At 37.8% G+C, this 26,483-nt stretch overlaps 1 protein-coding gene and 1 long non-coding RNA gene across 8 annotated transcripts in view; one reads left to right on the top strand and one right to left on the bottom strand.

The window, feature by feature from the left end:
• LOC139308643 (uncharacterized) overlaps positions 1–21,978 on the top strand; it is a 34,598-nt gene extending 12,620 nt beyond the window's left edge. For both annotated transcript variants that reach the window (XR_011599734.1, XR_011599733.1), the window contains 2 exons: positions 7,031–7,126; positions 21,858–21,978. This is a non-coding gene — a long non-coding RNA (uncharacterized lncRNA). The remainder of the gene's footprint in view (positions 1–7,030; positions 7,127–21,857) is intronic.
• Positions 1–26,483, bottom strand: part of KLC4 (kinesin light chain 4) — a 51,794-nt gene that overhangs the window by 9,389 nt on the left and 15,922 nt on the right. Inside the window, exons 2-14 of one of the 6 annotated variants that reach the window (XM_070932324.1) lie at positions 25,925–26,029; positions 24,443–24,707; positions 23,377–23,607; positions 23,023–23,101; positions 22,622–22,844; positions 22,299–22,386; positions 21,189–21,290; positions 19,621–19,794; positions 19,402–19,501; positions 18,912–18,964; positions 12,538–12,605; positions 11,233–11,341; positions 8,367–8,525 (exon numbers count right to left, since the gene is read on the bottom strand). In XM_070932324.1, the coding sequence (XP_070788425.1) occupies positions 8,367–8,525; positions 11,233–11,341; positions 12,538–12,605; positions 18,912–18,964; positions 19,402–19,501; positions 19,621–19,794; positions 21,189–21,290; positions 22,299–22,386; positions 22,622–22,844; positions 23,023–23,101; positions 23,377–23,607; positions 24,443–24,691 (1,635 nt within the window). In that variant the 5' untranslated portion in view covers positions 24,692–24,707; positions 25,925–26,029. Of the gene's footprint in view, positions 1–967; positions 3,950–8,366; positions 8,526–11,232; positions 11,342–12,537; positions 12,606–17,484; positions 17,962–18,911; positions 18,965–19,401; positions 19,502–19,620; positions 19,795–21,188; positions 21,291–22,298; positions 22,387–22,621; positions 22,845–23,022; positions 23,102–23,376; positions 23,608–24,442; positions 24,708–25,924; positions 26,030–26,483 lie in introns of those variants that run through there. The other 5 variants (XM_070932327.1, XM_070932326.1, XM_070932328.1 and 2 more) reach the window with 5 other exon arrangements.

Genomic DNA, 26,483 nt, shown 5'->3' with positions numbered 1-26,483 from the left:
TAGGTTTCCCCAGCATACCTAACTCACTTCCACATAATGAAGTGGGCAGAAGCACATTGTTATACACAATTGTTTTTGCTCCTTTCAGCAAACCTTTATTCCTTGAAACAGACTATACACTATCTACTACTCTTCTAAATGTATTTACATGTCTTAAAATTTCTCCACTTATTTTCACATCTTAATAACAATTATAACAAAGTGTAAAAGTCCATCTACTTGTTCTAGTTTTCCACCACTTGTGTTTAACTTGACTGTTACACATCTCAGGTTTATAGAAAACTGCAGTTTACATTTTAGAAGGAATTAGACATTTTGCAAGAAAAAGATGTATCTGGCTTTTACATACAAATCTCTTAATTATAAAAGTTAGGTGTACAGTTGTATTTTTACATAATTTCCCAATTATAAATGTATTTTAATTACGCAGCTAGGAGAAAATAAACATTAGCTTGTGCATTATTGCTAGGATTTGGTTTGATGTGGAAAGAAGCAGAACAAGAAGTTTGAGGGTACAATATAGTAAACTTCCTGATATCCTCCAAATGTATTGGGTGTAAACTTCCACAAGCCGTAGCAAGCAGAATCACAGATTACCTAAGTATCTAGGAACTCAAAGTCCAACATATCTGGACTTTAGGAAGGCAAGATGGATATGTAGAAAAGGGGATGTGATTTATGTTATTGTCTCTTGAAGGGCTGTTTAGCATTTTCTCCTAGAAAACTAGAATCTCAGACCCTAAAAACATCCTTTGCAGATACAGCTTTCAAAAAACACATCTTTTTAAACTTTCTGTGTTTCCTTTCAGATTACAAAGTTATTAAATTCTAAGCTACTTTATATCAGCAATGACACTCTTCTAAGGGAGGTTCATCTCTCTGCACCATTGCCGCACAAAGCATTCATATTTTAAATACAAACACACATGCACACTTGTTTTCTGATCTTCTAGTGAACAAAAAAGAAAAACACCCACATGATTTCTAGTGTATAGTAATGTAAATGTATGTGTTTGATGAAAATAAATTGGTTTTAAAAAAACAAAGACAGCATATGGAAAAGAGGCACAAGGAAGCAAAGGTTCAGGTCCTTCTTCTGCCTTTAATCAGAGGTAAATGAGTTCACAGCAACAAGGAAAGTACCATGTAAGTCTCAAAGGCAGAGAGTAGAACACAGAATTCCAGCCCCTCCTAGACAGTGCGATAAAAAGACTTGCAGATAGTTCCATTGCAACACAGAAAGTCGAGCGGGAATGAGACAGCTGGTCGCATTTTATGAGGAAGATGCAAGAGCAGCATATGGATTCACCTCCAGAGGCTTCTTCATTGGATCATCAGACATCTTTCCTTCTTGGGCAAGGCAGAGTCATAACAGCCAATGGAAGTAGGGGAGGACTTTTAGTAACAGATCACAAATATTGCCCACCTCAGCCATAGGCTAGGAGAGAAGCTGCTCTCATCCAGGTATACTTGAACATTCTTTCTTGAACGACGTAGCCAAAAGCAAAGGTTTCATCACAACTCCACAAAACTTCCCAAAGGAGTTGCATAAAATTTATTTCAAATTGCCCTGTGGCAAAACTCCACCTGAGTACAACCCTCCTGGGTTGAATGAATGATCTGATTTGTTGCTCCTCCAGCAGGAGGCAGGCATGGGTACTTCAAAAAGCCACACAAAATCATCATGCCATACTTTTATTATTCAGTTCCATTTTCCAGTACTTGGCTTCAAAAAATGTCTCTTATCTAATGCGTAGCCTAATTTGTAAACTCAGCTAATCTTATCTTATTTTCAGAAACCAGCTGTATTCACAAAGATATTAACCTACATTAACCCCCTCCCCGTCACATGCACACAGCCTAAAACTATGGTATGATCAGCAGATAGGCTGGAAAAAAATCTTCCCTCACATATGCTTGCCCTGGAGATGGATTAAAGCATCAGGCTATCCTCAGAAATGACCCCCCCCACACACACACATATTTAGCACCAGTGTAAATAATAAAGAAATTCACTATCTTAGAAACTAGATTCATAGCCTAATAGTCTTAACATCCAGTTTTCTCTGGGTGAAAGAGAAGGCTTCTTTCGATACATCCCCAGATCTCTAAAATGGTTGCTTTCCTATTTTGCTATATAGAACATGTCACTACTTTGTTCAAATTGGAATATCATCAGGTTTTTTTCTCCCTTTCTCAACAATTTTAGGTCAATGCATCCTGTTTGTATTTTGGAGTCATATCCCCACCCTATAAAAATATAGCCTAATTCCTGAGGGAATCAGCCTTTTTCCCCCCTGCCAGAACCCCTGTCTTAGCTCACTCTATGGCAACATGCTTATCCAAAGACAACTTCTACCAGGGTGGTAATCCCAGAGATCTGGGGGGAAACAATTAAATGTAGTTGGATTTATTTGTAACAAAACACAAACAGGCACTATCTACTGAAAATCCATTTCTATTAGAGCCTTTCTTCATCTGTAAAATTCCTCCAGAGCTCAATCTCAGTGGGCCAACCTACTCCCACTTTAAAACTTCTGCCTTCTATTGTCTCTGCTCCTTGTTCTTGCATGCAAGACTCCTTGCTTCATTATTCTCTTACAGGACGTGCAAATTCCTACTTTCTTTTCTGCTCACTTGACATGCTTCTAAATAAGCAGCTATAGTGCTACATTACCATTTAACACACCAATCTTCTATGACATGTGCTTGCTTTGTGGCATTTGGCTGGGACCACACATGCAATGCATTGTTAAAAAATTTACATTAATGAGAATAAATTTGGAGATGAAACTCCATCAACTATCCCACCCCTCTTGCTCTGTGGGCAGAACAGTCAGGAAAAAGTGGCAGTCTGGCCATCTTTTTCTGCAATTACTATTCCTTCTATGAGAAAGGAACTGTGGGAGAAAAAATATTCCCAAGGTTGTAATATTAGAGAAGCATTTTCTTGTTGCTAGCATTCTGAAGTGTAACAGGCAAAGCAAGTGCAGACTGGGATTAATCAGTCAAAGACTTAATGTTAGCTCTCTGAATGCCACCTTCTGCTGTTGTTGTCTTTCCATTTCTAATGCCTTTGTTTATCCTATTTTCATTTCTGTGAAAGCAAGATTTTAGAGAGAAGGCACAGCTCAAGCCTTTGTCTCTAATCCTTTTACATCCTGAAGCCAAAGGGCTTCAGATACTAGAGAATACAGATGAACTGTTCTGTATCTTTCTTTATGGGTCTCTGGACTTAAATACTGCTTAAGGTAGAAACCAGGCTTGTACAATAGCAGCAGTGGGCATTCAAACCATTTTGCCATCAATTAAGAGCATGATTTATTCAGCCCATTTATCCTTATCTACAATTTAAAGATGGGACTGGGGGGAAAGATATTAGGATGTTTCTGTTTCTGTTTCTTAATTCTGTACTTTGTGCCATGGAAGCAAGAGGAAGAAAAGGGAAGCAGCATGAAAGATCAGGAAGGGGCATATTGTTCAAATGAAGGCAGCAAAATGGGGAGGCAAGTTATAGGAAGATGGGCAAATGTGAATGTAGTGTCTCCAGAGTAGGGAACAAGGTCACTCTCAAACATCAACCTCTTCCCCCCTGGTTAAGGTACAGGAAAGAGAACAAAGGAAGCCACAGGGAATCCTGGAAAAGTCCTGTTCTGGCAGACAAAGGAAGTGGGGAGAGGCCACCTTGTAGAGTTTCTTCCTGTTCTCTTGCTGATTGGTGCTGTAGTAGAGCCGTGTGCAGCCAGTTGAATATTCTTCTGCTGTGTTCCTTGGTGCTCACTTTGGATGGAAGGTTGGTTTGGGACGGGTGTGGAGTCCTTGACGAGTAAAGCAGGAACAGTGGAAGGAGGGGAATGGTTTGGAAGAAAAAGTCGAAAGAAGCTGCACAAGCATCCAGATGATTGTGTTGGAAGGGAGGGGGGGGAGAAGTCTCAGGAGGCATTTAAGCCTAGTGCACAGAGAGGAGAAAGACACAATGTACAAGGCCACGGTGAGGATGCATAGTATCCTGAAGAGTGACAGCGAGGGAATAGAGCTATATGTTAACAGTATAGACATGGAGGTCAAAGAATTATGGAGGGGTAGAAAATTGTACAGATGATCTTAACAGAGGATTTACAAATCCCTTTATCTAATGTGAAAAAATGCTTTGAAATTTTCAAAATACAAACTTTGTTTAGTCATGCTTTTGGGTAGAAACACCACTATTTGACCAGCACAATTTTAGGTAAAAATTAGATCTATTTAATTACAAGGTCCAATGCACAGCATGGCCATGTAAGGGAAGGCTCCTTCATTTATTCCATGGTCCCACTGCTTCAACCAATCTAATATGGTGTGGAAGAGGTAGAAGAGGAAAGAAAGAAAATTAGTGGAAATAATAAAAGGATAAAATGTATTTCTCAGAAAAGAACCCATCTCCACAATCTTAGTAACTAAAATGGATAATTTGGCATAGGAAAAAAAATTGTATTCAAGTAAGAAAAAGAAACCCAGGCATACTCTACACAAGCAGCATTATGAAAAAGCATGATGCTGATTCAGACAACAAAAAATCTACCAAAACTGGTAGAATTAGACTTTCAAATGCCAGGAAGTGGAGAAAAATTATGCAGAGGAATGAAAATAAGATCTGTCCACACCAGCAACCTGACAGTCCTATATAGTTTTGATGCATGTGTAATGTATGCCTTAAATTAGTTCTCAAAAATAGTACAATCTAGACTGAGGTCACCTTAAAATGCTAGCGAAATGTGAGTTGGATGGCTTCAAATAAGAATACAGCACAGGAGAAGAATGTTAATTAACATTTTCCCTTGGAATGATTCCTAAATAAAAATAATCTTCCAGAACAGTTATTGTTTGCTAACATTTTAATTCAAACACACATGAAAACTGGGAAAATGCAGTGCATGAAAAGCTGATTATTAACATAAATGTTTAATGGGTTTAATGGTTAAGGTCACAGAATTTGTTTCCCTCTTTCATGTTCTGCTTATTATATGGGAAGTTATTTTTAGCAACACAAATAGAACCTTTCTCCCAGCCACAGTGGGCCAATTTGTAGGTTGTGAGGCTTTTTTCTTCCTGAAAGAGCATTCTACTCCCAAACAAAGCAACACAGGAAAAAAACCTTAAACAATAAGTATTCATTAGCAAAATGAAGTTGGAGATGGTAAATTGGCAGTAATACATAACAGTTTGCTTCTTGGCAAATGGCAACTTCATTAAGCATAATAGGATCTTTTATGTGGGGTAAACTGTCAGAATAGGGCAAGAGGAGCTCTTTGCATACATGAAATGGCATAATATTAAATTGTTATATTATTATATTGTTTTACCTAGCTCATAGATATATGATTCCAGATTTCAGCTATTTAAGAATATTTTACTGAATGCATCCGGAGTTGGGCCCTACTCTTTCATGCATTAAAATCTTCCTCAGACGGTTGGAAAAGATAGGCAAGGGTTAGTAGGACTCAATAGTTTTAGCTGGGAACTTTTTAAATCTGAGAATATCAGTGAAATTTGAACCAGCTGGGAAAAGAAAATAGGATGCCAATATAAGAGCTTCGTAAGTGTAGATCTAACTGTACAAGGAACAGACAGGACAAACAAGTGAGAGATTAAGATTAAATTCAAACCTACAGCCTGAGGTATAAAAGCTAATCTCTTTATACTTTAAATATCATGGGTTTATGGGAAAAGTAAGTCAGGATTTAAGAATTCCTATAATTAAAACTACTCCGTTGTAATGATAGAGAGCCAATTGTCCTCACTGACTCATGACCACACTATAACTTCTGCTGGTTCTGAACATTCTGGGAAATACTCAATTTACTGGGGGCAGTGCTATAGGATATCAGCATTTTGCTATTACACTTAAAAGTGTGATTACAGGAAATGCATTTTAGGGGTGACTGGAAAGAATGAGAAAGATTTTTGGGGGGCAGTTTTTTCATCTCTGTTGAAGAAAGCTTTTAAAAAAAAAAACAACCCAGGTTTTCTAAGCATGGTTTGAAAATAATTGGATTAGAGGCAGATACGTGGCAGATACATTGAAGGTACTTTTTAAATTCCTTTGAAGACTTGGGAGAGTCTGGGAACAATTTAAACTCATATTTGTGCATTGTATGGATAAGATAGCAGATCGTTTTTAGATGTTGCAGTCCATAATATAACATAGATATCTCTCATATGATGCTGCTACCTTTCCATTTGAGGGAATGTTCTAGCATATCCATAGCTTTATCATCCTTTGAGGCTCAATCTAAACAAGTAGCTTTGAAATTAGGATTCCTGGAACATGATTATAGCCTCTGCAGCAAATAAAGTGGCCAAGAACATGGGATGTAGTATGGACACTACATCCATTGAAGTAAAGAGGAAATTATCTGAAATTACTTGCTTTTTTACTAGAGATGATATCTACCCTGAATCCTGAAAAAAGCAAAAGATGGATGCAGATAATCCTTCTTTACTCAAACGTAGAATATCTAAGATGAATGATACTAAGCAGATAAGGGACACTAATCAAAGACTGAAGAAATGTAACATTTAAAGAAGAGAGTAGTTAAAAACTGTTATCTATACATTATGTATAAATTGTATATTTTGTATATCCTGGGGCAAATAAAATACTGGTTTTTCAGTTTGAAGATAACTACTAATAGCTATGGCCTCACCAGTACTTACGATATTGTTATGTACTTCCTATTTATTTTATTTTTCAAATTTAGAAACCACCTTTTTCCTCACACTTTTATCAGAAAAATGAACTGAAAGAGGAAAATATTATATACTTGCATTTAAATGTTTTCAAAGATCTTAGAATAAGGGAAAAATAAAACTGGTTCATCCAGCTGGGTAATATATATCATATAGTTTTCAGTCTAATTGGAAAGTACCCTTCATAAAGGAAGCAAAGGATAAGTCTTTAGAGTCTGGAATGTCATATATTGCTGTTTTGCATAATCCTAGGAGGCTCAGGTATTCTTTAAGCCAAGTTTTTAAAATGTGTTTCTGCTAGGTACAATCCACAATCAAGACTGCAAGACACCCAGATGCTGATTGGCTGTCATGGCAATTTGCTTATGATAGATGGGGAATGGAGAAGCACATGCAGGTAAGGGATCAGTAGAATAGAATGTGAAGAGTTAAGGAGCAATCAAGCAGGTGTTTGTTAGTATGACCAAAGCACAGAAACAATGAATGGTCCATTACCTCCCCTCCCAAAATTATTTGAGACCAAATTATTTGCTGCTCAATCTATTTTAGAATAAAACCTAGAAAAAACATATCAAAGGTGGTAACATGTGGTTAATGCCTACTCTTTCCTCCCAAATCAGGTTTTTGGTTCCAAAATGTTAATCAAAACATCCATCTCTGAATTTGAACAGACTTTGGAGGGAGAGAAAAGTAGTAAACAAATTTAGTTATGTTTTTCATCAAAAACCTAATTTTATACAGATTGATTTTATTTTCAATCAAAATCTGGCTTCCTCATTTATGAACTGGGTGTAATGTTATGACACTGGAAGTGAGACAATTATTTTTCAAGGACTGAAAACTTTTTGTGATATATTCTGAGCCAGCTCAATAGTCTTCCTTACTCGGTTTTGCAACATTTTGCTGTAATGAAAGAAGCTAATCATCACGCTAGAAAGGGCAGCAAAGAAGGGTAAAGGGGAATGACATCTACTTTAGCACCTGTTCTCCAATAACAAATGCAGAAAAATGTTTCTCCATGTGTATAGCTTATCTATCAATAAGTATATGAATAAGATATAGGTAACCTTTTGCTATTTTGAAAAAAATAAAGTTTGACCCATTCATTCCACCCCTTCTCAATATCTTTTAATCATTCATGCATACATCTACAAACAATGCTGTCCCTACCCCTGTACCAATTTCCTAAAGTATCATCATATCACCTAAAGTATCACCCTATCTGTAATCCAGGCCAAACTATAAGTACTTCCTCAGACATTAAAATTATCTCTATCACTTCTTTCACTTTCCCTCCCGATTCCCTACTGTGAAACCATAGTACAGAAGATCAAAGTGCCTAAGATTAGTTGCTTTTTGTTCTTTCATTGTCATCGTCTTCTTCTAAATACTCAGCACTTCTGAATTATTGGGGGAAAAAAACCACAGAGAAACTAGGCAGGACCTTTCCTGATTCTACCTAAGTGGCAATAAGAGGAATGGGCAAAGATCATGCAGAAGAATGAATGAAGGTGTGTATGCCACGACAGGCTATCAGCTCCCTGAGATGCCAGGGGGAAGCACAGAATTCAGGAAATTACTGCCCCCTGTCTCTCTTGGCTGGATTAAGTGGCTCTTGATGGTGGACTTGTACTTACCCCATTCCATTCCACGCCCATACTCACTTCCGCATTACCATCTGTGGTATTCTCATATTTGATGCTACCCCCCAGGCTGTCTCGGCTCCTCCTCCTCTCAGAGCCATCGCCCTCTTTGAGAATTTCCACCACTTTAGTCTGGTTAATGGGGTCAATACCCTGCAAGGGAAAAACAACAATAAGAAAGCAATAATACTCTGGACATGATTTTGACAAGGAAACAAAGGAGATTTACTGAGAGTTTGGAGAGAACAAAGAGAGACAATTTGGAAAGAAGCCAAACCAACTGGGTATGACTGTGACTAGTCACTTTCTCTTAGTGTGAGGAAGGAGGCAATGGCAAACCACTTCTAAAAAACTTTGCCAAAAAAACTACAAGAACTTGTCCAGGCAGTCTCTGAAAATCAGATCTGAATGAATGGAAGAAAAAAAGAGACAGAAAGGCTACAGTCTATTTCCTGGTCATCATGGATTATTGAATATTCTGCAGCAAAAGGCAGGCTACTATTCTTTAAGGAAATGTTGCTGAACTAAAACCAGATTTAACAAGGAAGGATTACAGTACATCCAAATTATGAGCACTTGTGTATAGCTGCTTTAATCTGGTTTTAACATTTGCTTTTTAAAGCTGTAGTTGTCACTACTTACTGTTATGTCCAAAACTGAGAAATAAGAATAGCTTCTAAAAAAGGGATACTGGAAAACATGGTTTAAAATTAAATTGTTTCCTTGCTTGTTTTGGAAGTCATTAACAGATAACAGATAATGATGTTAATTGATATTTCTTTTCCCATGTAGAAAAAAAAATGAAGCAAATAGAAAAGGGGCAGTTTTTGGCTATATCTAAAACTTGTACATATCTGGGCTTCCTAAGCCTATTTAATCCATTAAGAAATGAATGTAATGTGTGGAAATTGTTGTAATTGTTTCAGTATGTAGAAATTTTCTTAAAATAGGGTTTGCTTTGAAAAATGAAAATGGGGAAAAAAATCATAATATTAATTTGTGCACATTAAGAATTCAATTTCAGAAAATCTCCCTTGGAATATATAGAGGTCAGCTGATATCCTGGAAATATAGGAAATGTCCATCAAGAAGAATAGGCAGTATCTAACCAGCTGCAGAATAACATTACAGCATCAATGAGGCTCTTTATATCATATCCACTAGAGAGATGTCTTATTTTGATGGGCATTTGGAGCTAAGGACCTTAAGAGTTTTATTTTGTGGTTAATTGTTATTGCAGTTTTTAGCTTTATGAAAGTTAGAAGATTCCCTATTTTGTAATGTTTTATGCTATTCTTATTTTACACTTTATTCCTATCTATTATAAATTGTTCAAAGTTTGGAGACAAGGGTAGAAAACAGAAAGAAGGCTTCTCTCAATGTTAGTGTACACCAGTTAGCAGGCTATATCTTTGCCAGCTGGTTTCTTTCAAACCAGCCAAAAAAAAATAATAATCATTGAGCAGACAACTTTGTCTATGCGCTGTGATTTTTGCTGACTAAAGGGAAGAACTGCTATTAAGTTAAGCAGTTGCAACTTTCCAGGAAAAAGAAGATCACACTAACTACATTTAACCACACCACTGTGGTTATTATCAAGAAAATCTCTAATAGCTGATGGAGTCAGCAATCCAGTGGAAAGACATCAAAGAAGATATTATATGGACTATAAGTTTAAAGTCATTGATTTTATCTATATAAGGGAATATTTTTTAGTAGGGTGGGCAGAAGAACAAAGATATTAGGAATTGTTGTGTATGGTAATTTTGTAGGAAAGTGGGTGGAGACAGGCTAGTGTATTGATTGTATAGATTAAGAAAAGGGATGCTTAAGAGATATATTTATGGGAGTGGAGGAAATGGATAGAGCAGAACAAATTTAAAATTAGAATTTATGGGGAAGGCTGCTTTGAAATGTTATATTAATATACATAAAAGATTAAATGTTAAAGTAGGATTTATTATATAGTTTTAAAGTGGAAGGTTGTTTTGAAATGTTATATTAATATACAGACATAAGTATGGGGGAGGAGAAAAAAGGGCAGATTATTGCTAAATTGGGAGTCATAATAATATTACTGTGTTAAATCAGAAGTTATTATACAGTGTTATAGTAGAATGTTATTTTGAAGTGCATGGTAAGAGGGGGAAGTAATAATATTAATAATATCATTAGAAGTAAGGGTCAGTATTTGGAGGAGGGAGTAAGGGGATGGTAAAATATTATATAATCTGTTATGTATTAGGTTTTTATTTTGAAGAAGTCACAGGGGGGATGGGGTGGTGAGGGGGGGTTAGGGAGGAGGGGGGAAAAAAACGGGGGGAAAATTTGTAATTGAAAAACTTTTTCAATAAAAAAAAAATCTCTAATAGCATTTTACAGTTACAATTTCAGCAGCATTTCAGGCTCTTTGAAGATGCTTTGAAGATACCATTCAAATCTGAATTATCCTTCCTTCCTTCCTTCCTTCCCTCCCTCCCTCCCTCCCTCCCTGTTGGATTCCCACAAGACTTTTGGTAGTTTCACAAGAATACAAACAAAAAATAAAATATTCAAGATTCAATAAGATTTTTTTTAATTCACAAAAGTATAGGACAAATCAATCAAGAAAAGCAGGCACCAGGTCCCAAATGCTCAATGGAAAAAACGGTTTTCAACTACTCTGAAAGGTGGCGACAATTAGGGCTAATCTAATTTTCACATTTGATTCAAGATGTAAATATATATATAAACACAACTTTTATTTGATTTTCTCTGGAATTTCTATTAAATTGAGGATAAAATAACTTTTATTTGAAAGACTACCTGTTTTCCACTTTGCACAATGCCAGCATTTTTTCTGGGTCACTATTGGTCTTACCTGTCTCCTAGAACGCAGTGCACACTGTTCTAAAGTTTCTGCAGCCTCCAGTTTGCCCTGACGCCTGTATAACGCACCCAGGTTCCGCAGAGTGGTGTTCACTGTAGGGCTGAGGGGCATTCAAGAAAAAGTGCACAACTGAAATTAACAATCATTCTTTACCTTTGGAGTAACTTGATCACTAAAGCCCAAGTTATCTTTGATGAATGAATATGCCAGTCTATAGAGCTCCTACAATTATATTATTTTCATTGAAGATAAAATATAATACAGAATGCATGTAAGCTTATATGTAGTGCGGATACTACAATGGCAGTATCTTTTCCTGCACCCAAATAACTGCCCAGGCAATCACTTTTGTTCTGTGGAAACAAGATGTGAGGTTGAAGTTTGCAAAAATTAAGTATTACCATGATAATTGTATTTAAGGGACATCATACAATTCCATCACATCCCCAGCCTATTTGTGAGGAGTTCACTGATGATATGGTTCATGAAGTGATCAGGAGGGGATCTACTGAGCTACCACAGACTACTTGATTACTGTGGTCACCCTGCCCCATTGCTTAGGTACTGGACATTCATTTCAGCTTGGGCTGCAAGAGGCACTAAGCACATGGCATTCATAGAGCAGACCTGTCATAGTTTATTTCTTTGGTCAAACAAAATCACAAATAATCTGACCTGTTGGGAGGTCACAGAAGGTGTGTATGGGAAAAAGCTGGAAGGAGCTCCATCTCAAATGATTAAAAAAAATTTTTTTTTAATACATAAGAGAGCAACAGTTTTATATTAAAAAACACCCCTCCCAGTATAATATAGGGGAGGCATGACATGAAGTAGAATGAAATAGACTGCATGCAGCCTGTCCTAAGAGTGGTTTTTTTTACACTCCTTTTGAACTCAGGATTCTCTGATTCGAATGGCCTTACAAAGCAGTCCATCTCCCCCCCATCCCCAGCTGTGAATCAGAAGGATTTAAACCCATGCATGCACGCCAGATAGGCAGCACCTGAAAGGGGAGGGGGAGGGATTGGGGTGATGACAAAGGCTGCTCTATAAAGCAGCTTTACTGGGCGACCTTTGTCATCCTCCCCTTTCAGTCATTTGCAGACAAATGAAATAGAGCACTCCCATCCTCGTAAACCTGTAAATGTTTTTCCCCACCTTCACATTCCTTGTCATCTTTGCACATTCCTTTGGTGAACAAATGTGAAACTCACAAAGGATTCTGTAACCTCCACAAGAACCATAAATTGAATAACATGAAAAGGTTTAGAAACATAAGCAAATACCACGCCTTACCTGCTGACCTTGCAGGCCTTGTACCAGCCACCATACTCTGCATAGGGGATGCTGTCTCCGTGTTTACTCTGGAAGAGAATTTGGCAAGAGGGAAACATTCCTTAGAACAATCGAAGTCAAGAGCGAGAGTTTCTGTTTGCATGCATGAGAGAAATAAAAAAGAATAATGCACTTGTTTAACACTTGGCAAAAATATAGGCTCCTCTAACTTTCCAATTATAAGAAGTCTTTCCTTTTCTAGAGGCCTCTGCTGTGCTGGACTTCACCTTTCATAATCCAAAGCCAGCATGGGTGGCAATTATGGGAATTGAGATCTAACATATATGAAAGAAATCAGGTTGAGGATCATGCTAACAGACTCATATAAGCATGATAGTATAAATATGCCCGAGGATGGGCTCCATCTTGACCTCAGAAGAAAAAAGTTATCTGCAGGTTAGTTCTCCTATGACTTGACCAAGTAGATAAGGAACATCTTCCTGACATACTTAGTGCTCCACAGCAAGAGTTCCTAGGCATCTTAATGCCAAATGGTATGAAAGCATTCTCCATTCTTCAGAGGTCAGTATGGCAGGATATAAATTTCTCCCCAGATTTCCTATGAGATACTACAAATATTGATTTGTAGCAAAGTTCCAATTATGAAAACAGACATACAAAGTTAAAAATAGGTATGGCAAAGAATTTGATCATTAAGTTCATAGGAATGCATTTGAGAGCAGAGTTCCCCGCCCTTAAATTAGTAGATTGTGTAGCATAAATTGATATTTAAAACAAAGATAGTTCTCTTAGCTTCTGCATATAAAACATTTATGCTCAGAGACATATCCAGTTGGTTGAGAAACTTGTGGGATTATAGGCTAAAGACACACCTTCATGTAAGTGTGAGCTCTGGGCATAAGAATCCTGTCATGCAACTTTCCACTGAAATTATGCCTGAATCAGACAGTTTTTATACCCTTAGCATTTTCTGAAAGGACTCCAATTCAGTCATCAATTCCATAGCTTACAACTTTGATTTTCAGAATGCCCTCAGGCAAGGTGATTCCCTAATAACTGGATGGTTCTAAGCCTGTTAAGAGTAATACTGAAATGTCAAATGTATTGGGCAGATAAGTTAGAAACATAGGTAGTTGCCCTATAGTTCTATCTAGCTCAATTATTGACTACACTTGTTCAGGGTGTCCTGTATGGAGTTGCTAGGGACTGGATTTGGGAAGTTATGTAATGTATGTATTCTGACATGTATTGTGAAAATGTAATCAGGTTTTGCCAGGAAGCCTACATGTCAGAGTCCATTTTTGAACCTTGCTTCAAGCCCAACAGGAACAGGACCCAGGCAGTTCATAATATGTCCTCCCAATTGCTGGGACAAAAAAAATTAATGAAGAGTGGATGTTACCTTTATTGTGTCATGTTTTATTCTCATTTAAAGCCTGAAGTTAACTCTATATATGTTTCACTTTGCTGCTTTCTGAGTCTTCAGGACAGGGAAAATATTTTATTTTGATGATGTATAACATATTAATATATTTATGTACAAACAATTTAAATAAGTTCTCACATATTTCCCTCATAAAGTAACTTGATTTTCAGCCACTTCTCTGTAGGCCAAGCAGTATAGTGGCAAAGGCAGATCAGTGCCTATATAATTTTGCACAGGACACCAAAATATATTTGCAGCTCCATCTGTGCTATTAAAAAATTTCCAGGATAGATTGGAAGGAAAGGAATTTGAGGAAAAAAAACTATGGTTATCAACAATACTCAGTCTTATTCATTGCTGATTTGGGACACAAGGTCAGGTCATTGCACAGAGAGGGCAAGGAGCTGGCACCCATATATTTTTGCAATACAGGTAATTTTTCTCCTCAGTTGATTTCTGTTCTCCATCTTCCAAGATTATACATGTAATAATTACAGTTATTTCCAAAAAGATTTTTTATGTATGACTCAGAGCAAATTAAAGGCTATATGATTAAATGGATGCAGAATGTAGAGAGTAATTCATATGTAACAATGGGAATTCCAGCGGGGAAAAAATACAGTACGTTTACTGAATAAGAGAGAAATTGGTATAGGGCAGTGTTGGTGAACCTTTTCGGCACCGAGTGCCAAAACAGGAGCGCACGTGTGTGTGCCAGAAACTGGAAGAGCAGCCGCCGGTGCGCATGCATGCACTAGTGAGTTGATCTTCTGGTTTCCGGCGTGCGCATGTGCACTGGCCACCTGGCCTTCCGGTTTCTGGCGCGCATGTGCGCACGAAGACCAGCTGGCACATGTAGGTTGGGTGGCTGCTCTTCTGGTTTCCGGTGCTCCCACATGTGTGAACACCAGCTGGCCGGCGCACCAGAACCCAGAAGAGCAATGGGCAACAGCTTGCTTACCTGGAGAGATGGCTCTGCATGCCACTTCCAGCACACGTGCCATAGGTTCGCCATCATGGGTATAGGGCATTTTACCCCTGCTACACAACTCTAATCTCAATAACTAAAATTGATACTTCCTTCTTTAAAAATTATTGGAAATTTAACAGTCACGTCAGACCACTTTTTCATATTGGTGGCTATGTTGTAAAGCACAACAATTTTGATGAATAATTTATACCCGAATGAAACAAATTCTAAAAGCTGAATTTCCTTTCAATCTATTATATAAGTTTTAAATTAAATATCATTTATCTTGTATTTCCACAAAATATTCAGAAGTTGAATGTAAGTGCTGCAAGAATACTTCCAACTAAAAAATACAATTTCCTCTGCAGAATGGCTAATTAAGTTAAATGCAGAATGACTAATTAAATTGAGAGTATGCTTCAATGTCCAAAATAATTTTGTAATCTCAAAAATCAATCTGAGAATTTCACTCAAATTGGAAACTGCTCTATGTATAATTCCATATATGCCTCAACAGAGCATTCAAATTGTAACTCTTAAGTTCTTAAACCAGAACAGATCTTCAGTAGCTTAGATAAAGTTTATTGTGATTTTTATTTTTATTTTATACTGTGCTGATCACTGCTGTTGATATTTATACATTGGATTATAAAATGACTGATTTTCCAAACATCATATTCCATTATTTAAAACCAGTAAATGACATTTTGAAAAAGATAACCTAATTTTACAACACTTGTAAATTCTATGTTTATTCACTATGTTTATTTACTCCTCTTAAAAAACTTAATAAAATGTAATTTGAAAAACCCACGAAGTTTATTTATGTAACATTCCAACAGGAATGGTAGCTAGCTATTCTGATTCTATTTTTACAATCCCCAAATTTCTTATAGGGAATGAAATGAACAGAAATCCAATCTTTTCACACTTATGTGGAAGTAAATTCCGTATGTTTGATGGAATTTAGTTGTTTGGGCCTGCATCATATTTATGACATTACTAGGCTATATACAGTAGATTAAATGTGACAAAACCAATGCTCTAGTAAAATGGCTTTTATGCCCTTTAATAGTATGAAACAAACAAAAAATCAGATAGTCTAATGGGAGAAGACATTCAAGACAATGGAAACTGAATAAATACATTACTAAAATAATACTCTATTATTCCAATAACAATATATAATCTAATTTCTTTCCACTGCTTGGAAATATCTTTTGTGTTCTCATGCTGAAGTGCTCTGGCTCACTTCTGTGTTTAAGAAAAAGTGATATAATTTAGCTGTTAGAGTTATTAGGTGGAAAGTTTATTGTTTGCATCACATAGGAGTACTGATTTACATAGACAAATGGATGAATACTAAACTCTGAATATTTGCATTTCTTTGTCTAGGTTTTCCTAAATATTTCTCACAAATATTTTCTAGCAAGATAAATACTTAAAAATCGTAAATCTAACTGAAGTTGTTGTTTTTATCTGTTACCTTCTTCCCAAGGATTGATTCATTTGGCATTTTATTAAGCTTCAACAAATGAGAACCTAAATTCACTTTTGATGATTGGCGAGTCTGCTGTTTATAAATCTTTTGCATTCATAACAACTGCCTTGCCTTTTCCTGTCCTTATCAAATTATCCAATTTGCTTTCTGGATGACATACAATTGCAAATCCCATTAGCTGTATTCAGGAAGAAGGTGTCAATATGTTTCTTGTAGGCATCTTTTTCCGTGAGTTTGAAAAATATGACATAAAAGTTTGATAGAAGCAAAAGTACCTGAGTACCTTAAAATGATTAGAAGATAAATTGATGCTTGCTAGTATAAAACAACAAATGTATAAAATCACACAACATAAAAGAGTCCAAACCAATCCCTTGAACTCAGAAGGTTTCTGATTTAATGTGTTGTTTTTTTTTTTTTTTGGTATCAGGAAAATTCTCACACATGCCAGAGATGAAGAGAGATCTTTTTCCACCCAAAATTCTGGGAAAACCAATTCAAAACTAACAGTCTTTCATGAAGAGTTCTTAATTTCAAAGACTTCTCAGCATGATCCTATGGGTACAGTCAGCTTTTGTATCCAAGTCAGCAGATGGGATATATCCAAGTTAGCAAATGTAACCAATGAGTAGTAACAATGCACTGCTAGGCAAAACTTAAGAACAGCTGACACATTTTAACTAGTACCACTTAGTACATATGTATGCACATTCATATGTATTCCTTTTCACCCCTTTTAAACCACCAATTTGACAGAAAAGTAATGTGCAGAAAGACATATGGATAGCAATAAGATAAACAGTGCTAATTCCTTTAGCAGCAATAGCAATGAAACTAAGGGAAACTAAGTACTGTAAAGTACTAAAATCCAGGAAATAGATATCTATTTTTATCTACTACTGGAAGCAGTTATCAGTCATTAGATTAGATGAACCAAAAAAAAAAATAAAAAAATTCCAATAGCTTTTTCAAGACAAAAACAGAGAGTGGAGCCATCCTGCTTGAGAACTCCTATGATATATCCAGTACTTTAGCCCAAAATGTCCCGGAAGTTTATCACATTTCTATTCTATATTTAGTAATGTTTCATAGATTGTACAGATTTTTCCAAAAGAGTGAGGTGCAGAAGTTCAAAGCCAAGGACTTTGGATTTGTTGTAGCTCTAGTACGCAGACTTTTCAACTTAACTCTCTCTCCTCCCAATCTAGGGAAACATTAATAATTAACTTTTCTAAATCTGAAAAGTTTAAAGATGGCCCTTCAAAACAGCAAACTTTAGAAACATTCTGATTCTGAAATGTCTGTGGCCCAGAACCTGCTGAAATCCCTCCATCGTCCATTTTCCAGTACGTCCTAAGGAATCCACTATAACAAAGAAAAAATATGCAAAGCATGGGAAGAATAGGACAAACGCTTCCAGTTCACACCATACAACCTTGAAAAACGTAAGAAAAACTATCTTCATTCAGATCGAAGGCTTGTATAGCACAGTATTTAGGTCCCACAATCTGATGCCTATGAGAATACCTTCACAAAAGAGAAAGAAGAATGCTATCTTTATACTTTTGCTTACCAAGAACTGGTTCTGAGGCCTATTGGCCCTGATCCTGAAGTTAACTTACATCTATTATTATTCATGGTTACATTCTCTGTGAATCTATACAACCTTCTCAAAAACCATCCTATTTGCTGATTATCTATACTGTATTTTATGACGCTGTTATATTTAATTATTAATATACATTTTACATGTTTGAAAACAAATATAGCTTTGAGACCTTTTTCAAAGAAAAACAAAAATGATAGGTCCTTCTACTCATCAGGCAGTACATTCCAAAGACCTGGAATAGGTACTAAAAAGATTTAGCCATCAAATACACAATTCAACAATTGATTTTTTGAAGGATAGGGAATCCTATAGAAAAGAAGCATTCTCCCCACTAACCTAGACCCAAGCAATAGAGGTCTAGAGTCAACAGGCATTTCATGTTTCACTTGGAAATAAACTGACAAGTCTGTGCAACACTTCAGACACAAGGGTAATATGGAATCTTGGGGAGGTCTTTCATAGATCAATTTGACAGCTGAGCTAGTTTTTTTCCCAGGAAGGGATACAGTTGGTATATCAACTAAAACTGATAAAAGGCTTACATGTGACCCAATTTAGAAGAGAAAGTTCTACAGTCCCACTAGAATTGGGACTCTTAACAGCAAGGTTACCTAAGCACAATAGGAATGCAAGTGATTATTTTTATCTGTCTTGTACCTATTCAGCTTACCTGGATAACCCTGGGTTCTTTGAGAGAGGGTTTTTGTCTCTCTCTACACTATATATCACTATAAGATTGTGTCCCTCTTTTCAGTTAGTTTTTTTCTAATCTAAAATTATTCCTAATTATCATTCAGGAGTTCCTTCAGCTACTTGATGGTTTAGGACAGCACTGCAATGCCTGTGAGAGCACTGCTCTCATCCTCACCTTGCTCATTTTCTCCCTTTCTTCTGCATGCATCCATATAGGCTTGTGTTCATCTGCAGAGAAAAGATAAGAAGAGGGGGAAAGGTCTCTGTATGCATTCTAATGGTATTTTCAGAGGGACCTTGATATATTGGCTTTCCGGTCCCTTTCCCCTTGTTCGTAAATAAATAAGCAAAGACTTGATAAACAAGCTACAAGAGATTAGACAGTGTAAACTTCACTGCTAATGAAAAGTCTTTACAGATTGTGTATCATTTACTTATCAAAATGCGTCCAAAGGAAAAATAGGCTTTTGATCATAGTTCATTTATTTATGAATAGCATACTTGTCCCAATTTTCTCCCAAGAAGTTCTCTTTTCCACACACATCTGTCCTAACAATTATGGAATGTTCGAGAAACCTTCACAATTAACATTCAAGGGTTTCAATCTCCTTCTAAGACCTGGTTCTCTTTGCACATGTTGCCTTTTTCTTCTTTGATGTACATACCATCAACAGTGCCGAATTCTTTCACATGGGCACGGGTGAGAATTTCCTTGTACAGGGTCTCGGCATCCTTGTATTTGGCTTGTTTCAGGTAGCAGGAGGCCTGGCAGAGTACAAGGGATATTGTTATAAAACTATCAAAAAACCCGTTCCATAGCCAGTCACCCCGCAGTTCAGATAATCATTTGGCTCCATAGTTCTCACATCAACAAACAGACCCACCAGATTGTTCTTTGTTTTAGCAACATTTGGATCATCAGGCCCTAGGCGGGATTCGTAGATCTCCAGAGCTCGGCGATAGTAATATTCTACTTCTTCATACTTGCCCTGATTCTGGCATAGTAAAGCCAAGTTATTTAACTGTTTGGCCACATCTGGGTGATCTTTGCCTAGAACCTGAAAATGAAGCAGGTAAGAATAATTTATGAAATTCTGCAAAACTTTTCTTTCCCTGGGAAAACTGCATCATAAATACCATTAGAAACTTGAATTTTGTACACTTGGCTTCATATTATATGCATATTAGCCTCATTATGCATATAATTGATCCAAAATATATTTCTTTTCGGAAACAGTCTTCTATTGTAGGAATCGCAAGCAGTGAAAGTTGTTGAATAGTTTCAGTGATGAGTGGCCCCATAGCCTAGGCCCTAAACCTTCCTCCTTCATCCGTGGTTTTGGGGTGAAGTGTCATCTGTACGCTGATGATACTCCCGCTGTACATCTCCACCCCAGACCACCCCAACGATGCCCTTGATGTGATGTCTCGCTGCCTGGAGGCCGTGCGGGTCTGGATGGGGAGGAACAGGCTCAGACTCAACCGGTCCAAGACCGAGTGGCTGTGGCTGCCGGCGTCCCGATATAGTCAGCAGGTGCCATCGCTGACTATTGGGGGTGAATCTTTGCCCCCCACAGAGAGGGCTCGCAATCTGGGTGTCCTCCTGGACGCACGACTGTCTTTAGAAGAGCATATGACGGCCGTGGCCAGGGGGGCTTTTATCAGGTTTGCCTGATCCGCCAGTTGCAGCCCTTTCTGGACCGGGACGCCTTGTGCACGGTCACTCATGCCCTTGTCACCTCCCGGCTGGACTATTGTAATGCTCTCTACATGGGGCTCCCCTTGAAGAGCACTCGGAGGCTCCAACTGGTCCAGAATGCGGCCGCGCGGGTGGTTATGAGCACAACTCGTTGTGCCCGCGTGACACCCCTCCTGCGTGAGCTGCCCTGGCTCCCAGTGGTCTTCCGGGTGCGATTCAAGGTGTTGGTTACCACCTTTAAAGGGCTCCATGGCATAGGACCCGGGTACCTTCGAGACAGTCTTCTGCCCCCAATAGCCTCCCACCGACCAGTCCGTTCCCACAGAGAGGGTCTCCTCAGGGTGTCATCAGCCAAGTTATGTCGGCTGGCGACACCCAGGGGGAGGGCCTTCTCTGTGGGAGCCCCAGCCCTGTGGAATGAACTGCCCCCAGAAATACGTAAGATCTCCGACCTCCGGGTGTTTTGCTGGGCACTGAAGACCCTGTTGTTCCGCCAGGCCGGGCTATCAACATAATAATTTTAAATTGGGGTATTTTAAATTTTTGGGGTTTTAAATCGGCCAAATCTATTTAATTGTTTTAATTTTTAATCATTGTTGTGTCTTGTGTTTTTAAATTGGCTGTACACTGCCCTGAGTCCTTCGGGAGAAGGGCGGTATAGAAATAAAATTATTATTATTATTATTATTATTATTATTATTATTATTATTATTATTATTATTATTATTATTAATTATTCTGAAAGAAAGATACCTTTTCCCGGATTTCCAGTGCCCGCTTGCATAATGGTTCTGCCTCCTTGTATTTCCCTCTTTTGCCATACAGAACGGCTAGATTATTTAGGGTTGCAGCAACCTGCAGGGAGATGTGGAAACAACCGCATGAGAACTAAGGAAGAATCAACACACACACAAACACACACACACACACAGGGCATAAAAAGTGATACTACTTAGAGAGCCAATTTGTTATAGCTGGCAGCATTAACAGTAACTGGATATGTGAAACAGAGCCCTAATTGTGTCACCATTTCTCAGCAGGATACTATTTCAAGAAATCACATTGTTCTATTCAGTCACATATTTCTTTTGCCAACAATCTGTAAGGCAACATATGTATTGATATTTTAAATATAAAGTAAAACAATTACTGTATATATAAATTTGGGCCCAAATGTCACTACCATAATCATGTGCTTGGATTTCCTTATAAAGCTATATGCCCAATGTTGCCTTACTGCTTAGGAAACAAAGGTGTAGACCGGGGGTGGGTTCTAAATTTTTTTACTACCGTTCTGTGGGCGTGGCTTATTTTGTGGCACATGGGTCATGTGACAATTATTTAGGATTTAGCAGAGGTACTGGTCTACCATGCTTTTAACTGCTTGCAGAGCTGTACCAATCTACACATTTATTTTTGCAGGCACTGATCGTCATATCATCACCGCTACTGGCTCGGCAGAACTCGGCAGAACCGGGAGGAACTCACCACTGGTGTAGACTTTTGATTCAGTTTTCTCTATCTCATTGAAAAGTCAAAGATATTTGTTTATTTGTCCTCCTTTCTTTCTTAATGCCATGCTTCTTCATTAATGGTTCTTATAGGGATATATACTCCATTAGTGGTTGGTCAAATTCCCTTCCTTGTGGTTTATTTATTAGGTGTGTGTGTGTGTGTGTAGAAGCAGCTTTCTTCAATCTGGTGCCCTCTAGATATATTGTTTCGATCATCCTTAATTACCATGACTAAAATGTGGATTTGCATGGGAATCAGAAGAATTGATCAGGCAATGACACAATTACTTTTCAGTTTCTACATATTCGGATCCTCCTCCTTGAAGTAAAACAAATAATAGCCACTTACTGCAGGGTGATCTTTGCCAAGAGTTTTCTCTCTAATAGACAATGCGTCATTTAGAAGGTGAGCTGCTTCTTTATATTTATTTTGATCCCTGCAACAAAATGTTAGATACAGATACTGTTTAGAAGTAGAGGGACAACAATTTATATAAACATGACACAAAAATAGGGAGACATTGCACAGACATAACATACCATATTAATAGAGGTTGCCACAACAGGGATTGACTACACCGACTTCCCTCATACTCCCTCTTTCATTTCTGTTCATGACATGCTGTTCCATTTTCACAAGAAGCAGGTACCTTCTACCTATCTATTCCTCACCTATATACTAAGGCCAAGATGTTGAGCATAGTGGCCACATCAGGGTGATCGTGTCCTGAAGTCTTCTCCAAGTCCTCCAGGGCCTGCTTGCAAAGAGGCACAGCCACCTCGTAGCGTCCCTGTGATGCATACTGGATCACCAGATTATGTAGTGTACGCAAGCGTGCTGGGATCTCATAACCACCTTGCTGAGCAGCTGCTACAGCACTGCTGTGTTGAGGCACTGCAAATACATATCATATCAATAAATACAGAAGCACAGCATGCAATGCTATATTATGGTTTATTAATACAAGAATTGTTACTCCTTTGTATCCTTAATTTTTCAATCAGATGGAATATTTGGAGGAAGTCAAGTTCAATAGCAGTTCATACAAGAAGAGTGAAAGAATGAAACTTACATCCTTGTCCCTGATCCTCTTCCTCATTTGGAAACAAATCATCCAAAGAATCCTTTGTGGAATCACCTTCCTTCTCCTCCTGAAATGTTAATATAGAAAAGCACCAACAGAAAGGGGTAGAGAGAAATTAATATGCATTAGTACTGCAAGGTTTTTATGCCCGACACTGATGCAAATGATAAAATGTTATTTTTCTCAGGAAGATAATTCAAGATAATAATTACAAGGGTAGGTGACCTGTGCCTGTCATAGCCAGTAGAGGCAAACTCAAAGTAGTAGATAGGAACTCTGAGAAAGCTATTACTAGCTTATTTTGTACAGGAAGCATAGATGCTCTACCCTATAGATACTCACCGTTGGGGATACATCTTCATCATATTTCTTCAGCTGGTTCATGAATTCTAAGTGTTTTTTTTCTTCTTCAAGCTGTGCCACAGTTTGTTCACTGCGTTGCAATTTCTGCTGAGTGTTTGCTAGTTCGTCTCGTAGCCACTGGTTCTCCTGGCATAGTCTCCGCACCTGGGCCCGCAATTTCTGCTTTTCAGACTCCACAGCATTGAGATGGTTTGACAGAGCCATCATGACCTGGTCCAAGAGAAAAAAGGAAAAATGTCTGTCTTAAATGTTTTTTTAAAAAACAAACTCTTAGAGGAAAAGAAAATGTACACACCACCAAACAAAATTCCAAGACTTGTAGGAAAATTGGTGAGCATATTTCTTACGGTCTTAGAACAAGCCAGGGGTAGAATTGAACAAAGAACTGGTTTTTAACTATTACAAAATAATGAAAGTTTGGACCTTAAACCAGTGTTGTGTAACATAAATCATCTTAGATGCCTGTTCCATTTTTTTTCCTTTGGAAAAAGAGAGAAGAACAGTGTTGCCAGAAAGGAGGAAAAGGAACAACAAATATAATTGGCTATTTCATCTCATTCGTATCAGCTTTGTAAGCCCTGCATTGTACATGAGTGGCTAAAGGTGTGTCATCTACATTTGCAAAAGCTAAACTTAATTTGAATAGATATATATACTTGCTATTCTGAACAATTAACCCCATTTTTCCTAAATCAAGAGAAAAGAAGCCAATGCTTGAGCAGATGGGCAAAAAGTGGAAACTCAAAGAAGTCCTCTCTGCTCATAATCAAGGGTCAATTACAGGTTTCAATTCTATCCATATACCTATTCAATTTCAATCCTATCCATACAATCATAAAACTAAAAACCAGCACTCAGAAGATGCAGTATTTACCAATGTATTCTGTGCCTGCTAGTTTGACTGTTCTGCATTTCATAAACAAAAGGTATGCTTTTGTTTATGTTTTTACTTAGTATGCATGTCCGCTCTAAACAGTGTATTTGAATCCTTATGTTTTCTGTGTTTGGTTTTTTTTTTTTTATTCATGTACAAAATATAGCTCACCTGAGCTTCTCCAAGTCCCAACTCAATCATCTCCACTGACTTGCGCAGCAGGTTGGCTTTCTCGTGTACTAGATTGGCTTCTTCATCTTTCTTCAGACACTTGATAGTCTCCAGTAGGCTGTGCAAGATCGAGTTATGCTCATTTTTAAGGGCCTCCAGCCCTTGCATCACCAGCTTAGTATTGGAGATAATCTCTTCTTGGCTTAGCTTGTCCATTTTCTCCTCCCTGGGGTACACCATAGTGGACATAATCTTTCAGTATTACCTCCATTTAAGGAAGAAAAAACAAAGGGGTTAGTACAGACCACAGGTTACTTAGACAACAGATTCTGAAAGATTAAACCAACAAAGTGATATTGTGAATAAAGGTCTTATTCCCATTTTCATTTGAAAAGTGGAAATGAAGGAAATTCCCACCATACTTGAAGACTGCACATCCTTGTAAAAGTGGCAATATGGTGCACAGAATATTACTGGGAAGACCAAATGAAGGTAAAGATGGCAGTTGCATCAAAATTAACATTCTCTTACTGCCCCTGTAACCCTAGGAATCTAGAAGGTTGATTTAATTGTCATTTGAAAAACATATGAGAAACTATAAGGAATTAAGACTTCCTTTCCAGTGATTAGCGATCTAGAATGAACAAACAGGAATAAGAACAAATGTTTCCAGTAAAGTAACAGAAAGTACAGGGATTTTTTTTTCTTTTTGTTTGCAATTTCTACATTAGAGAATCTTTCTGAGATTAAGTAAATAGAAGTACAATTTAGGGGGGAAAAGGGAGGAAGAGGAAAAGTAGCATTGGTGGTGGTCTTGATCCTTATACCACAGCCAAAAACAAGCAGGAATATTACTCACTGATGAGCGAAAATTTGGAGGCAAATGCTTAGCGTTAGGATTTGTGATAGTTAATTGTTCAACATGCTTAAAAATAAAATGATCCTGCTTCCAATCTAGACTCTGTCATTAACATGCATCTTTATGAACATCTTTGAAAAACTTAATTGCTAGATCTTACTATAAAATAACAGGGTTTTTAAAATTATTATCCATGTGAGAGCATATTTAACTCTATTTATATATACCTGAAATCTAAAGCAAGCTGGAAGGAGAGTGACGCAAGGAAAACAAGCCGGAAACATACCATTCAACAAATAAAAGCTGGTAAACTTTCACAAACACACAATACAACGTATGAATTTTATCTAGCTGTGCAAATAAAGTTTGCAAATGAAGATTCAAAGGAGAGGATTACAGGCACTGCAGGGAAAAGCGTTGCTCAGTCTCACCAAGCCTTCTACTCTTTGTTATTAAAATCACAAACAAATCAGATTTCTTTCCTTTGCCAAGCCATTGCCTGGTTTAGTGAAAAACACATAGCAATTATCCAGGTCAAATCCCAGGCTGACCGATTCATCCACACCCCAAAGAAAAGACACTCCAACACACAAAGCACCTACATGTTTTAGCAAGGAACTTACCTCATAACAGTGGTTGGAGCAACCTGCCCCGTTGCTGCAGATACAAAGGGGACAACTTGGGCCACGTGATCCGTTGGCAGCAGGCAAAGCTATTACTGAGCGCAGCTGGACCAGTAAGGAGGAGAAAAGGAGAAGAAAGAGGAAGATATCAGCAGATCTGCCTTTGTTCTCCGGTAGTCCCACCTCTGTGTGTTCAGGGTTCTTTGCTAGGCAACAGCCACCGCCCCCTCGTGGGAGAGACCAACAGGAAATCCCCCTCAACAATAACAAACCCAACCCACATAAGGATAATTGGAGTCCCCTTAGCACAGTCGCCTGCTGTTCAGAAGAGGGCCAGAGCAATTCTATAAGGAAGTAGATGGGGATGCTCTGGTTATTTATTTTTCCCCCAAGAGGAAGAAAGGTGCATGTGTTTTTCTCTGTGAGTGCTCATAAAAATGAACCTGCATGACATTTTGAGGAAAGGAAAAAAAAACCTTTTCTTTGGTGAAAGAGGAATACTGATGGGATTCATACAAGCAACCAAAGTAGCTTAAAATGTAATTAAAAACTAAGCAAT

Source organism: Pituophis catenifer, unplaced genomic scaffold (genome assembly GCF_029215685.1).
Source record: "Pituophis catenifer annectens isolate HBS135680 unplaced genomic scaffold, rPitCat1.0.hap2 SCAF_1, whole genome shotgun sequence".
NCBI lineage: Eukaryota > Metazoa > Chordata > Lepidosauria > Squamata > Colubridae > Pituophis > Pituophis catenifer.
Note: the sequence above shows the minus strand (reverse complement) of the source record. Positions and strands in the feature narration are given on the sequence as shown.